The 13,300-nt window shown below is 46.5% G+C and overlaps 1 protein-coding gene across 1 annotated transcript; it reads right to left on the reverse strand.

The window, feature by feature from the left end:
- Positions 1-10,670: 10,670 nt before the first annotated feature.
- LOC119313284 (proteasome subunit beta type-6-like) lies at positions 10,671-12,988 on the reverse strand. Its single transcript, XM_037588925.1, has 6 exons — positions 12,922-12,988; positions 12,593-12,648; positions 12,280-12,391; positions 11,896-11,969; positions 11,323-11,397; positions 10,671-11,050 (listed from the first exon to the last, which is right to left on the reverse strand). The coding sequence occupies exons 3-6, from the start codon at positions 12,386-12,388 to the stop codon at positions 10,919-10,921; spliced, it is 390 nt and encodes a 129-aa protein (XP_037444822.1). The 5' UTR covers positions 12,389-12,391; positions 12,593-12,648; positions 12,922-12,988; the 3' UTR covers positions 10,671-10,918.
- Between the last annotated feature and the right edge of the window lie 312 nt (positions 12,989-13,300).

The raw sequence follows: 13,300 nt of genomic DNA on the forward strand, positions 1-13,300 counted from the left end.
CTTGAACACCTTGGAAACTTTGAATTCAAAGTCTCACGTCGTTATAGTTGAAAACTATTCCATGTTGTACTAAGTGTGCGTCAATTAAAATGGATCCGAGAGAGTTGCACAAATGCATTGTGTTGCAATGGGGAAAAACACGGGATCCTATGAATCAAAATTGGGCTAGTCGAACATGGCCTAGCCGCATGCTAGTGCTCGAAATCTCCCACCGGAAGTTTCCATGTCCACCTGTGTCGATGGTCACATAACCACAAGTGTCTGACTCCGTCACTACGGCTGCTTTGTTATGGTCAAATGGTTAGAAATTTACTAGTTATAACTACAACATTCAAGTAAAAGAAGCACAATTCACTATACCACATTCTCTAGAAAAACTAATTATGCATAAAAGCACAAACATCCTGCACAATAACACAATCGTCAAAACAAATATCCCCTTCTACACACAGAAAGCGGAGTAAAAATTCCTCATACCGAATGCACATTGGTACTTTCGGAATTTTGGATAAACAAATGTGTATGATAGCACGGCCCATATATGCACTTAAAATGATTTGGCGTCCTCCTCTTCAACCTCTCTGTGGTTATGAGACAACTCTGATGCCATGGGCTCGAGCTCGGAGAAGCTGGAGTGGCCGGACGTGCTGGATGAGTAGTCGCCCGAGGCGGGCGAGAAAGCGCCCACGCTGGACAACGAACAGGACGCGCCAGACTTGTTGCTACTCGCGCCGGAGGAGCTGTCGCCCGCGCCGCAACGCCATTGTAGCAGCAACCTCCTGTCGAGATCCAGGACGACATTGGAGCAGCGGTGGAACGATGCCGGAGGACGCTATTTAAGCAGCGACGGTAAAATGGGTGATGGTGGGAGAGGGTGGTGGCGGGAGAGAGATTTGGCCCAAAGGAGCTATGGCGGAAAGGCGTGGTTGCAATGGGGCACCGCCGCATGGTTCTGCTCTCTGGTTGACAGGCGTACGGGCGGCGGCGGAGCAGAGAGAGTTGAATATTTTGCAATAGATCCCCTCATTGACCTTTTCATTTTCCAAGTGCGAGAAATGACTTTTTGTGAAAGAAGTATCTCAAATAAGTTTGAAAACTGGGACTTTACATTTTTCATGAAGCGTAGACCACTTTGAATGCCCACCGGCAAATTTTATGAATTTTAGCGTTTTATTGCTACATTTTCTTGATTTAGAGAATTTCTAGTGATTTATGAGAACTACTCAAATTTGAACTACAAATGTGACGTAGTTTGGTCCTGAAAATTGGCAAAAAAAAATCATTTCAAGCTTTTATATTGGTAATGTATGGTCTAGGCATAATCAAAATTGAATTGTCCAAACATGTTCTATGAATGACATTCCTAGCAAGTTTGAATCAATTTTGGAGAAAATTTAAAAAATGATACAAGTCTCAAAATTTAAAATCCTTTTTGCATAGAGCCATTTTATGTGCACTAGCTAGTGAGAAAAATGATAAACTTGCAATACCAAAAGTTAAAAAAAATGCTCTATGCAAAAAGGAGTGGTGGATTTCTAGGGATTAAAAAATTGCAATACCAAAAGTTTAACAAATCCACTAATACAAGTTCTTGTAAATCCCTTGATTTAATGGATTTCTAGGGATTTACCGGAACTTGTTCAAATTTGAAAGTGTGATGTAGTTTGATCCTGAAAATTAGAAAAAAAAATTCAAGCTTTCATACTAGTAATGTATGCACTAGGCACAATTAAAGTTGAATTTCCCAAACTTTTGCTATGAATGATCATCCTGGCAAGTTTGCTAATTTTGGAGAAAAATAAAAAAATGAAATAAGTCCCAAATTTTGGGCGGTGTTCCTCCTCAGCTAGACAAATTGGGCAGCGCTCGTTCGACTGCGATCATGTCAGACTCTGAAGAGAAGAAGGGGTCGGCTGGGAAAAAGAAAGAATTGCCCTCCTCGCCACCATTGGCGCGGCCGGCGGAAGGCGGCAGCGGTGAGATCCGGGTCATAGAGCGGGTCCTGCGGGAGAGTAAGGGTTCTCCATCAATAATGATCCTCACTAGCACAAACTACATGAAGTGGGGAGTCCGGATGCAGGTGAAACTGCAGGTCGCGGGACTCTGGACCGTGGTAGGCGTTGGTTCTGCCGACGAATGTGACAACCGGGGTCTCCTCTCTGTCATCCCTTCCGGGTGCCACTAGATATGCTTCACATTTTTACGGCCAAGGACACTGCCAAGGTAGCCTGGGAGAGCATCAAAACTCTCCGAATGGGGAGTGAACGCGTATGAAATTACATGTAACTGTCATATGGAGCGCGTTCCAAAAGCAGGCCTGGCCCTGAGGGGGCCAGGGGGCGGCCCCCGGGCCCCCAAACCCCAGCGGGGCCCAGGCATATGCGTTGTGTAGTCTGTAATATCATGAGGGGAGAAAGGTTTCGTCCAAAAAAGACGCAAGCAGAAGCAGCGCTGGTTGGAGGGAAGGGCATCGTCCAAATACATTGTACGCAGGCGGGCATTGCGGAGCGATCGATGGATCGCTCGTCAAACCCGGCGTCTCCTAAAGAAAATACCAACTTCCATAAAAAAAAAAGGCCGACAAAACCCTACGAGGCCTGGCGCTTGTTCCTTGTTCCAGTATGTGCGCCGCCGCCGCCGCCTCGTTTTTCTCGGTGTCACCAATCAAACACCTATCCTCAAGCAGCCGTGTACATCTCCCTGCCGGAGACACCCAATTGCAGATTCGCAGACCCTCCACCCCAAGAGGGAACCACATCAGCATTATGTTCACTGCCACTGCAACGCGATTCCAGGCTATGGCCCTTTGATCCTGTCCGTTCATGACTGGAGGAAATATAGCTAGCAGGCTAGAGAGAATCAAAGAAGATATGACTCTTTTTATTGCGGGGTAAAGAAGGTATGACTCTAATAGCATATGCCCTACGTCTTGCCATGATGATTGATAAATTTTTATCTGGGTAGAACGATCAATATTAACTTCTTTGTTGTTGCGATATGGCCATTGACAATTGATTGATTGTACATACTTTAGCAGCAGATATTGTTCAGATTCGTGAGCTGGGGTTGTCCTTTGATCCTTCTGGTTGATCCTTGGAAGAAATATAGTTAGCCGATTAGCAAGAATGAGAGAAGGTACGACTCTCATAGCATATGCCTACGTTTTTTCCATTGCCATTGATAAATATTTATTTTGGTAAAACGATCAATATTGCCTCTTCGTTGTTGCGATATGACCATTGATAATTGTTTGATGTGATACAATTTAGAGATAGATATTTATTCAGATTTATGAGTTCGGGTTATTATTTGATACATATATTAAGAGAGCCCACGTTCTTGTTTCGCCCCGTGCCCCGAAATCTCAGGACCAGCCTTATCCAAAAGGCAGCTCTGAGATGTCATATATGGTTCCTGGAAGGACATATATGAAGGGTGCTCCATAAATTATGACAACCTGTAGCAAGATGGTGACTCTGCTAGAGTGCCTTTTTAAGGGCAAAATCGCCATAAAGAGCGGCGATGATTTGGTGACCGTAGACTTGCTCTAAGAGAGCGAGAGCCGGGACGTTGTCTGATTGAGCGAGTTTATATAAGCTCCCTAGGAATGGAGTCTCCCGGTGTATCGAGCTAGTTTTTGCATGTGTCGCCCCACATGTCAGGGTGTGGATTGGTTGTTGGTTGTCGTTGGTCCTGTTCACACATGAATGTGGCGCTCCTACACGCTGATTGAGCGATATACAAATAGTTGAGTTCGTGTACATTTTTAAAATTCATGAACATTGTTAAAACTCCGGGAACTTCTTTTGAAATTGAACTTTTTCGAAATTACTAAAGACTTTTTTAAAATAAAAACATTTTTTGTAATGCGGAGAAGATTTTATGAAATTCACAAACATTTTCTAAATTCAAGAACATTTTTTTATCAAATCGATAAAAGTCATGAATATATTTTTATTCTTGGAACGTTTTTAATAGCATCTACACTTTTTTATTGGTTTTGGCTCCTCTTTGTTTATTCCTTTGCTTCTCCAGATGGGCCGAAGCTCAATATATAGGGGGACTGGCAAGACAATTGAAGTAAGCGTCCTGGGGTGTGTGTTTGGTCGTCCTTCAACTCGTTGTGCGCTGAACGGGACCTCCCGTGCGTGTGGATTATTTCACTTTAGAGGAAGGGGTGAACTTGTTTTCTGCTTCATGCATTTGTCAGGGTTCGTGCAAACTTGCTGGTTTTGCGGTGAGCGATCAGGTTACCGTTTTCGACGCCTTCCCCGTCGGGCTCATCGGGCGATGGACTTGCGGTGAGAGACCGACGTTGTACAGCCGTCACGTCATCGCCGCCTATTCTGGCTTATTTTTGCGGCGATGTCGTGGACTCTTTTGACTACTAGGAATAAGATGGTGATAGAGAAGGTTTTCCGAGAAAGGCATCTGACTCCTTCAAATTCCTTGCTTTCCTGCAACACTGGCACCCGCTCTCGAGGCAGCGTGATCGCGACCGTCTTGGCTTGATGATGGACGAGCTACTGGCTTCGGCGCGTCGACTATCTTCCTCGTAGGGCCGCTTTGCGGCCGTCACTAGGTGTTTTTTTTCTATTTCCCTTATGCTTTCTTGGGCATGACTGTGCTGTGGCCCCAGCCGTTATTTGCCGTATGCTGTGGAACTGACGATGTATGGACCGTTGCTTTATCTATAAAGCGGGGCAAAAGCCTATTGCGAGAGAGCTAGAATTGAAATATCATATGTTGAAGAGCCAAGCCAAGCACTGGTTGGAGAGTCGTTGTAGCTAGGCCTTCTAGCAGTAAATCCAACCTCATGGTTAGGAGGTGACTAGGTTGAGAGATTTGAGTCTTTTTTAGGGACAAAAACCAGTGAAGGAGAGTGATTCAGACAACTGAGGCATAAGTGAATTGGGTTGTGTGGGAGAAGAACATCGTACATGCGCCTAGGACGATGCCTGCACCGTACCAGCAAAGTAAGAACGATAGAGAGAAAAAAGATCAATTTTGAGGTATATGGCCTGATAGTTAATTCGTTTTATGTAGGATGAAAATTGGCGATACACCCGACCACAAATAACTAGCGATGAAAAAACCCAACTAAACACCCTAAATTGTACTCCCTCCGTCCCAAAATTCTTGTCTTAGATTTGTCTAGATATGAATGTATCTAATACTAAAACAAAAATATAACTTTTAAAAAAACAAGAATATCGATCAACACATATCAGTTCGGTTCTTCGGCTTTTGTTGTAAAGGTGCTCACCTCTAACCACAATAGTAGCCCGAAAGAAGAAGAAAGAAACACAACCGAGGAACGGCGTGGCAAATTCATCGAGCCCGTCATGTATGTGGATATGTGGTTCAGTATGTGCGACTTGCGGTTAAGTACGTATGTTTACGGACACGCATATCTGCAGTCCGGCGGCAGTCTCCAGCAAGACCTCACCTCACACAAGATGTAAGAGTCGGACTAAAAATTCGATCCCTCAAACGACCACGAATGTGATTGGACGCGTCTGCGGATAGTGACCTGTCATGCCTTAAATTTACTACTCTGCATTTGAGTCTTTTATATTTCAACCCCTATATCCATACAAAATATGCAAAAGAAATCTTACGTACTACCCTAGCTACTCTCCGTCACCGGAGATGTTCACGACGTCGGTTTCGGGCGCCGGGTGGACGGGCGCGTAGGAGGGCTGCGACTCCTCCTCGACCTCATCCATGTAGGCGAGCATCTCCTCCTCCTCTGTGGCATGCTCTGCCTCCATCTCCTGCTGACGAAGGCGTCTAGCCTCCGCATCCAACTCCGAGCAGAGGGAATTGAGGATGACCTGCTACTCGACCTGCAGATCCGCGTCCCCAGCGTCCCCCACATCCTGCTCCTCAACCTTATCTTCCTCCTCCAGATCCACTGCATCCGGAGGTAGCCCGGTGGCGATCTGGGCTTCGCGCCTTGCCCGGATCTGCTCAACGAGTTGCAGCCGGCGCTCCGGCGTTAGAAACGTATAGCTCCTCACCCAGTGGCGTGGGGACATGGCTACTAGTAGTGGTGTGCGGGGAGTGGAAAGTGGCAGGGCGGTGGATGGAAGGAGGAAAATGTGGGCGGTAGGGTTTCAGTCGGGCAAGGCACTACGCGGCTCGCCGGAGCGGCGCCACACGGCGACATCCGTCCGATGGAGGAGACGAGTTTCGGACAGCCGGGTCAGATTGTTTTTGTGTGGGACCCCAGCGTCAGTCCGACGTGGCGGGCACGCCCGTCCGCCCCCATATTTGGGCTGGATATGAAGGATGTCGTTCAGCCCGATTGTTTAAGGCGCCCATCAGGGTCGAATTTTCACGACCCCGTCCGCCCGGGAGTTGGAGACGGATTTGGGCTGTAGATGCTCTAATTTCCATGCAAAGGAAAGGAAAAAGTGTGGACGCTCGAAAACCATAATAACAAGATTAACAATTGTCGACAATATATTAGTACCGCACAAATGCAGTACAATAATTCTCTCTCCCTAGCTAGGTTCTTACCGTCGATCTCCAGAATGCTAGAATAAAACATCTACTACGTACTAGTACAAGCTAGCTAGCGTTGTTGGGTTAGATCAGATCCGACATGCTCTTCTCTTGTTCATTTCACCTCCTTTACGTCGTCATCTGCTAATCCGCTCCCAGTCCCCCTCTGGGCTGGTGAACCAAACGTAAGCGAACATTCCGACCAGCGATACACCGCCGGCGACGGCGGTGAAAGCAGCATCCATGCACCTCCTCTTCCTGCGTACATCGTACGTAGTACAATCACCACATGTGCGCGCTCGATCGATCAAATTGAATTAAACAAGAGAGATCATCGACGAGAAAGTGGATTGGTTAACGAGCTACTCACCACATGGCGACGCGTCGGCCAATGGGTGCGGTGGACATGGTCTGCCGTCGCAGGGTGATCAAACCATTGGAGGAGGAGGCTCCGGCGGTGGCGGGGAAGCGACACGAGGCCTGCAGTGTGGCCGCGCGCCGCAGCGCCGCGAGCCCGACGGTGGACCGGAGCGCCGCTGCCGCCATGAAGCTTCCTCTTCCGTTCGAGCGCGTGCTGTCCTCGGTCGGTCGTGGGGTTGTGGATCGTTCGCTCGGCTTGCACGCAGCGCGGGCCTGCTTTGGCGAGCGGATCTGGCCTTTATCGGCTGCCTACCAGATCAGATGTGTACTCGGTTAAGGAATTGTGTCGTGCGTAGGCGCGAGACCAACCCAACTCGGTGACGGGCCCAAGGACTGCTTGTTTTCTTGACTGGCCGTTTACCTACAGGCCGGCAAAGCTAGCTAATGATGCGTTTGGTTGAAGGTGTCATATCAATGGGTTGGGACCGTCCAATTTATTTGGGATTAAACCATTCAATTCATGCGTTCGGCTGAATATAAGAGATGAGCTCATTATTTAGGACGGGACCACCAGTCATGCTCACATAGTCATGCATGCAAAGCGTGTCCATTTGATTCGACCGATTTGGTTGGGTGGAACGGTTCAGCATCTTCAAGGCATATTTTCTTTTTTTGACTTGAACCATTCATGTGCTTTATAACCAAACATGTCTATTTTTTGAACGATCCCAACTCATTCATGACCACCCTTGTAACCAAACGCACCCTAAAAGAAGCAAGCAGGAGGTAGACCTTGATTCATTTCTAGCAGCTACCAGTACGGTGACAATTCTAAATAGTTTTCCGCTAATGGACGTCTCCAACGCCGGCTGTCAAACCGCCGTGACCGCGCGGGCCGGACCGGATGATGTTTTGTCATCCAATGCGGTCCTATATCAATTTGCAGGTCGGTTCGAACGTGTTTCTTTTCCCGCAAACCGGAACAAACTGAGGGGTTTCGTGGGCGTTCGGACCGCTGTCACGTCCGTGTCGCGCAACTGTGGCACCCAAAACCCTCTTCCATTGCCCGCGTGTTTTCCCGCACGGCGCCAACTGCCCGCATTCATGTCGTAGTGAGCAATCGTTCCGCATTGACGCCAACCCAAAGTGGAGGTGACCTCTTACTGGCGCCTGCATTGAAGCGCGCCCCAGTTGAGAGAGCGTCGTCCGCAGTACGTCCAGCTGAAGACGCCTCCTCACCTGCCTCCATTAAAGCCGTGCATGTGCATAGAAACCTACTCTGGCCACAAGTTTGTTTGCATTAAACACAAGGTCGTTTGGCTCCTCGCGTCGATAGGCTATTTAAACGAGGTCAGGCACCGGACGAGAACTACACCACACCTTCACTCCCCATCTCCTCCTTGCACCATATTCTCCACACTCTTCATAGCATCCGGCGGGCAGGAAGAGTGGTTCTCCGGCATAAAAGCCAGCTAGGCAACTCGCTACTCCACCTCCCTCGCCGCTCGAGGACGTCAGTACCATGGGCGAGGCTGCCGGTTGGCGCACGGAGGAGCAAGTGACTACTCCAGGCTGGCGCATGGTTCAACAACTCGTCGCTCCAAGCCGGCTCGTGGAGGATTGGCGAGTTGCTCCAGGCCGACATGCGGTGGAGCACGGAGGCACACACAAAGTTACTGTCGTGGACGGGGCAGTGTCGTACCGATCCTCCTGGGCCATCCGCCGATAACGTGCACGGAACAGCGCCCTCCTGGCGGAGAAAGAAGTAGGCTTCGAGGAGTCAACGAGGCGGACAACACGTCTGCAGCCGCCACGGACATCGAAGAAAAGTAGATCATGGAAGGCCGCCGCCGCTTGGGTCCCATGAAGTCCACCACCAGCACGTCGCCGGCATGCACAACCAATGACTTCCCCACTCCGCAGGCCACCGTCGTCCTCCGCCCCAAAAACCAACTCTGATCTGTGATCCACAGAAGCAGAGGCCACTCCGATTAGCGGCGCAGGCGGACATCGGGGAAGATATGGGGCAAGCGGAGGCTATTCTTCCCCTCTCGCTGAAGCATATCCCTCCAAGGCATCCGACAGTCCGGCAAGTGGGTTGCCAGACATGGAAAAGACATGTCAACGGAGGGCTGTGAAGGGGGCGGGGCTTCATTTTTCGGGGCTCATGGCAGGTTGGAGATGGGGAACGGGACCAGAGGTCATTTTAGTCTAGGTTTAGAGTCCGGTTGAGTTGAAATATGTCTAAATGTAATGAACTTGCTCTGGTTTAAATGAAATGCATTCGGTTTTATGTGAAAATCATACAAGTGTGAATGAATAATGCCCCGTTTGTTTGAGTTTAAATCAAATTTGTTCAGTTCTGTTGAATTTCATTTGAGATGTAAGCGGACATATAAGGCTACCTTTGGATGACTGGCTCCCGCACCCGTGTCAATAGGATTATCTTCTCTTGCCTCCACAACGAGCATGCTCTCCATCTCAACAGAAAAAGGCTGCTACCGACATATATTAAGAGGTTAATTTGCACGTAAGTAGCCAAACAAACTCAAAGTAACTTCAGATCTTTGTCGGCACAATCAAAGAAAGAAATCATTCGGACTGTCGTTCTTGTCCAGTTAAGACTAATCTAAAAATATATATATATTGCGTCCAGTTGTAGAAACACATCAACGTTCGCTTTCATCTAACACAGCTATTCCGTTCCAAACCTGCTCTATTTCAATAACCAAACCCATAAGAGGATGCATGAATACATGATAAAAATGTCATATCAATCAACTCAGCAGTAAAGTAGAGAGCTTTCTAAACAAACTTTTGAACTTTTGTGCGAAACATCTGTATTGACTTAAATACCATGTTTTCTCGGCTTTAAAGAGAGTGAATTGCAGAAAACCACCACATTTCAGCTTAGTTTTGCAGGAACACTATTTGCTGCATATAGCACCGATTTTTTGCTTAATGATTTGCAGAAACCACTTACCCTTCTGTTTGGGCAGTTTAAGCTGGATTATGACAGGTGGGGCCCGGTTTCGTCGACATGGCATAACGAAAATACTTGTCATCAAAATTGATAAAATTGGATGTATCTAGAACTAAAATACGTCTAGATACATCCATTTCCATGACAAGTATTTTCAGACAGAGGGAGTATTTCTCAAACGGACAGAGAGGGCCAAAGAAAGTTACAGGGATCTCAAGCCGTGTGGCAAGATAGCTAAGCCAAGACCTGGCAGCTACCTTGTCATCTGGGTCTCGAAAGCGAAAAGAGTACCAACTCAAAGTCTGTTACTACAATGTTTCGGATAGTGAGCAGAGAGGGGTGGTCTTCGCCTCTAAAGGCAGCAGCATTGCACGACTCCCAGATTTTCCACAGAATTACAAGTAGCACTTCACTTGTGGCCAGATTCGGGAGTCCAACAGTGGCACAAGTTGAGAGAGCCACAAGTCTTGGAATCTCCGAGTTGTAGACAAGCCAGCCTGCGCCCAGCATCCTGGCGGCGTGCGGGCAAGCCATGAACAGGTGGGTTGTATCTTCACAAGAGGCGCTGCAGCGAGGGGCAGGTGTTGAGACAGACCGTGGAAGAGTAACCAGGCAAATAATTTCAGTTTATGAGGAGCTCTGGACCTCCAAATCAGTGCAGCATGAGCATCTTCAGAGTAGGCGGCCTTGGGGGAGTAGCTTAAGCCATGCAGCAAGAAGCGCTCATCCTCATCTTCCATGAGCTCGACATCCTCATCTTACATGTTGCGGCTGAGGTATTTGAAGGCAAACTTCATAACAAGACAGTCCTTCTGTGTAGCAACATCCTTGATGCCTAGACCACCAAATTCTTTCGGTTCACATACGTTCTTCCATGCAATTAAACATTTGGACCCTGTGCACGTCTCCTCAGCCGCCCAAAAGAAGGCCCGTCTAATAGCAACTAGAAATTTCAGCGTTTTCTCGGGAAACTTGAAAACCGGCACGAAGTACGTAGGTTGCGAGGGAGTCTAGAACCGACACTATCAGTACTAAGCGCTCAGTACAATAGTAAGCGCCGCATTTTCAATGGACCATTGCATCAGTGCTCCCAGTTGCGAGAATGTCAAGGAGCGACTTCTGTGGTTCCAGCTCTTCATGCCATAGTGGCAGTTCATCACCAGGGTGATAGCTCCTTTTAATGCCCTCCTCGTTAATCTGTGCAGGATTTCTCAAATCAGTACGTCTAACCAAAGTCTTTGGGAAAATAAAGAGCAGTTGTTAAGAAACAGGCCTCAAATTTTAACGAGGAGGCACATTTAGACAAGCTTCTAAGACTACCAGTTTGCAAAACAAACAAAAAGGTTGCATCATCTTTATGTTGCAGAATAAGTCCATTCAAATAAGCAAGTCCAAGATTCCATAATGTTGTGTATTTCTCAACCAAAAGAAACAAAGGATGAAATTTGTATGATGAAAACAACACTTACAGTAACAGTGCGGACAACCCCTCCACTAGCACCATCACGAGCAATAGCAAGGGAAACCACTTTCACCACAAACTTCTGTTGAAGTCAGGACAAGGAAAAACACATTATGAGATGCACTGCAATGCATTAAAGCTGAAGACTGATGAGAAATGATGATTCCGCCATAGAATTCAGGACTATGTAACTAACAGGGATAAAAAAAAAATCAGGACTATGTAACTAATATTACGCAATGTCAATCATCAGGCAAATTGACAGAAAAGCCATCAAAAACCTTTATTCCACTTTAAGGAAATAAGAGCACCATTTCATGTCACAACTACAGTACAAAATAAGCAGTGATAGAAGCAATATCGGAACTGAACATAGCTTTAGACTGGACTGTGCCTCATGCATTAAATAAATAAACTACTGCCTCCGTCCTGTAATATAAGACGTTTTTGCAGTTCAATTTGAACTACAAAAACGTCTTATATTACAGGACGGAGGGAGTACTATGTCCTATCACTACTTATTTGTCAGAAAAGATCTCCTAATTCTTTCTAGCTCCTCAGAAGAAACAAAATGACGTACCTCAGCTTCTTCCTGGGTCATACCCTCTTTCCATTCATGATCCATGAATCCATACAGGTAACTAGAACCAGATCCTGAAAAGCCCAACGATAAAATAAAGTGTGAGAACGTGCACCTAGTATATCATACACTAAAGCCGGATTAGCATAACTGCATGCTCAGTGTTTCTGAGCACTCAACAGAGCCAGATTGCACTCAACCAGGATAACAAGTGTGGCTAACATCCCAGTATGTGTTACAAACCGCAAGCGACTAAGTGAGTACAAGCTTGACAGAACACACAAGGTTTGTTGCAAAAGAGCCCCAGAAGCTACTAAAAGATGTCAACTCAACTACTCAAGTATAGGTAAGGAATGATGCACTTCTACTATTGTGGAAACTAACCTCCAATTGCGAATGGTTGCTTCAGAATCGTTCCACCAAGAGGGACCGAGTAAATTTGGCCTCCCTCATATTTGTCCCATCCACCAACTATGATTCCAGCTTGCAACATGCTCTGCACATTGATTTTTTTTTTAAAAATCACATGACATGCGTATCAAGATGGTATAAATAAACATTAAGCACCATCTCTTGTTATAGAGAAGATATACCTTGTTCTGATAAACATTAAGCTTCCAAATCAAATACTCAAATGACTATGATCATGACCTATGGGATCTAGAAGCTAAAAAAGTGTTTTGCAAAAAGTACTTACGTGTGCTGGTGGAGAAAATAGCGGACATGATCAGAAATAACTTGTGTGTCTGCAGCCTGCAAGTTATGAAATTAATTAACACCAGCAATTACATGTACGGTGCAAAAATAATAATTAAACATGCCATAATCATAGATTTAGGGAAGTACTCCCTCCGTAAACTAATATAAGAGCATTTAGAATACTAAAGTAGTGATCTAAACGCTCTTATATTAGTTTACAGAGGGAGTAAGATTTAACTTATGAAATTGACTACTCTAAATGTCACAATAACACGGGATAATAACATGGAATGTGGCTGATCTTGAGCATGATTTAGAAGCACTTACAGATCCAGAGCGGCAGGCGTAGACATTATCAGTCAGCTGGCTAATCTTGTCCGAAGCACGGTTTGCCACATACATTCCTGTGGCAGGCAGGCAGCAAACAGACATTAAGCGAAGCAAATGATAAAAAAGCAGAGAGCAAAACAGATCAAATGCCGGCTTCATTCATTTAGTTCAAGCACGACATACGCAGCAGGACTTTGCAACAGTAAGGACATAGCAGCTCAGGGCAGGGGAGCCTATTGGGCTATATTTTAGGTATATATATATAATTTTTTTTGAAAATATATAAAAATATTAAACGGGCCGTGCCGTGCCGGCCCGCGTGCCCAGGCTCCAGGCCCAGGCACGGCCCAAGGCGTGCCGCGTGCCGGGCACGGCC

The sequence above is a fragment of the Triticum dicoccoides genome, chromosome 1B (assembly GCF_002162155.2).
Source record: "Triticum dicoccoides isolate Atlit2015 ecotype Zavitan chromosome 1B, WEW_v2.0, whole genome shotgun sequence".
Lineage (NCBI taxonomy): Eukaryota > Viridiplantae > Streptophyta > Magnoliopsida > Poales > Poaceae > Triticum > Triticum dicoccoides.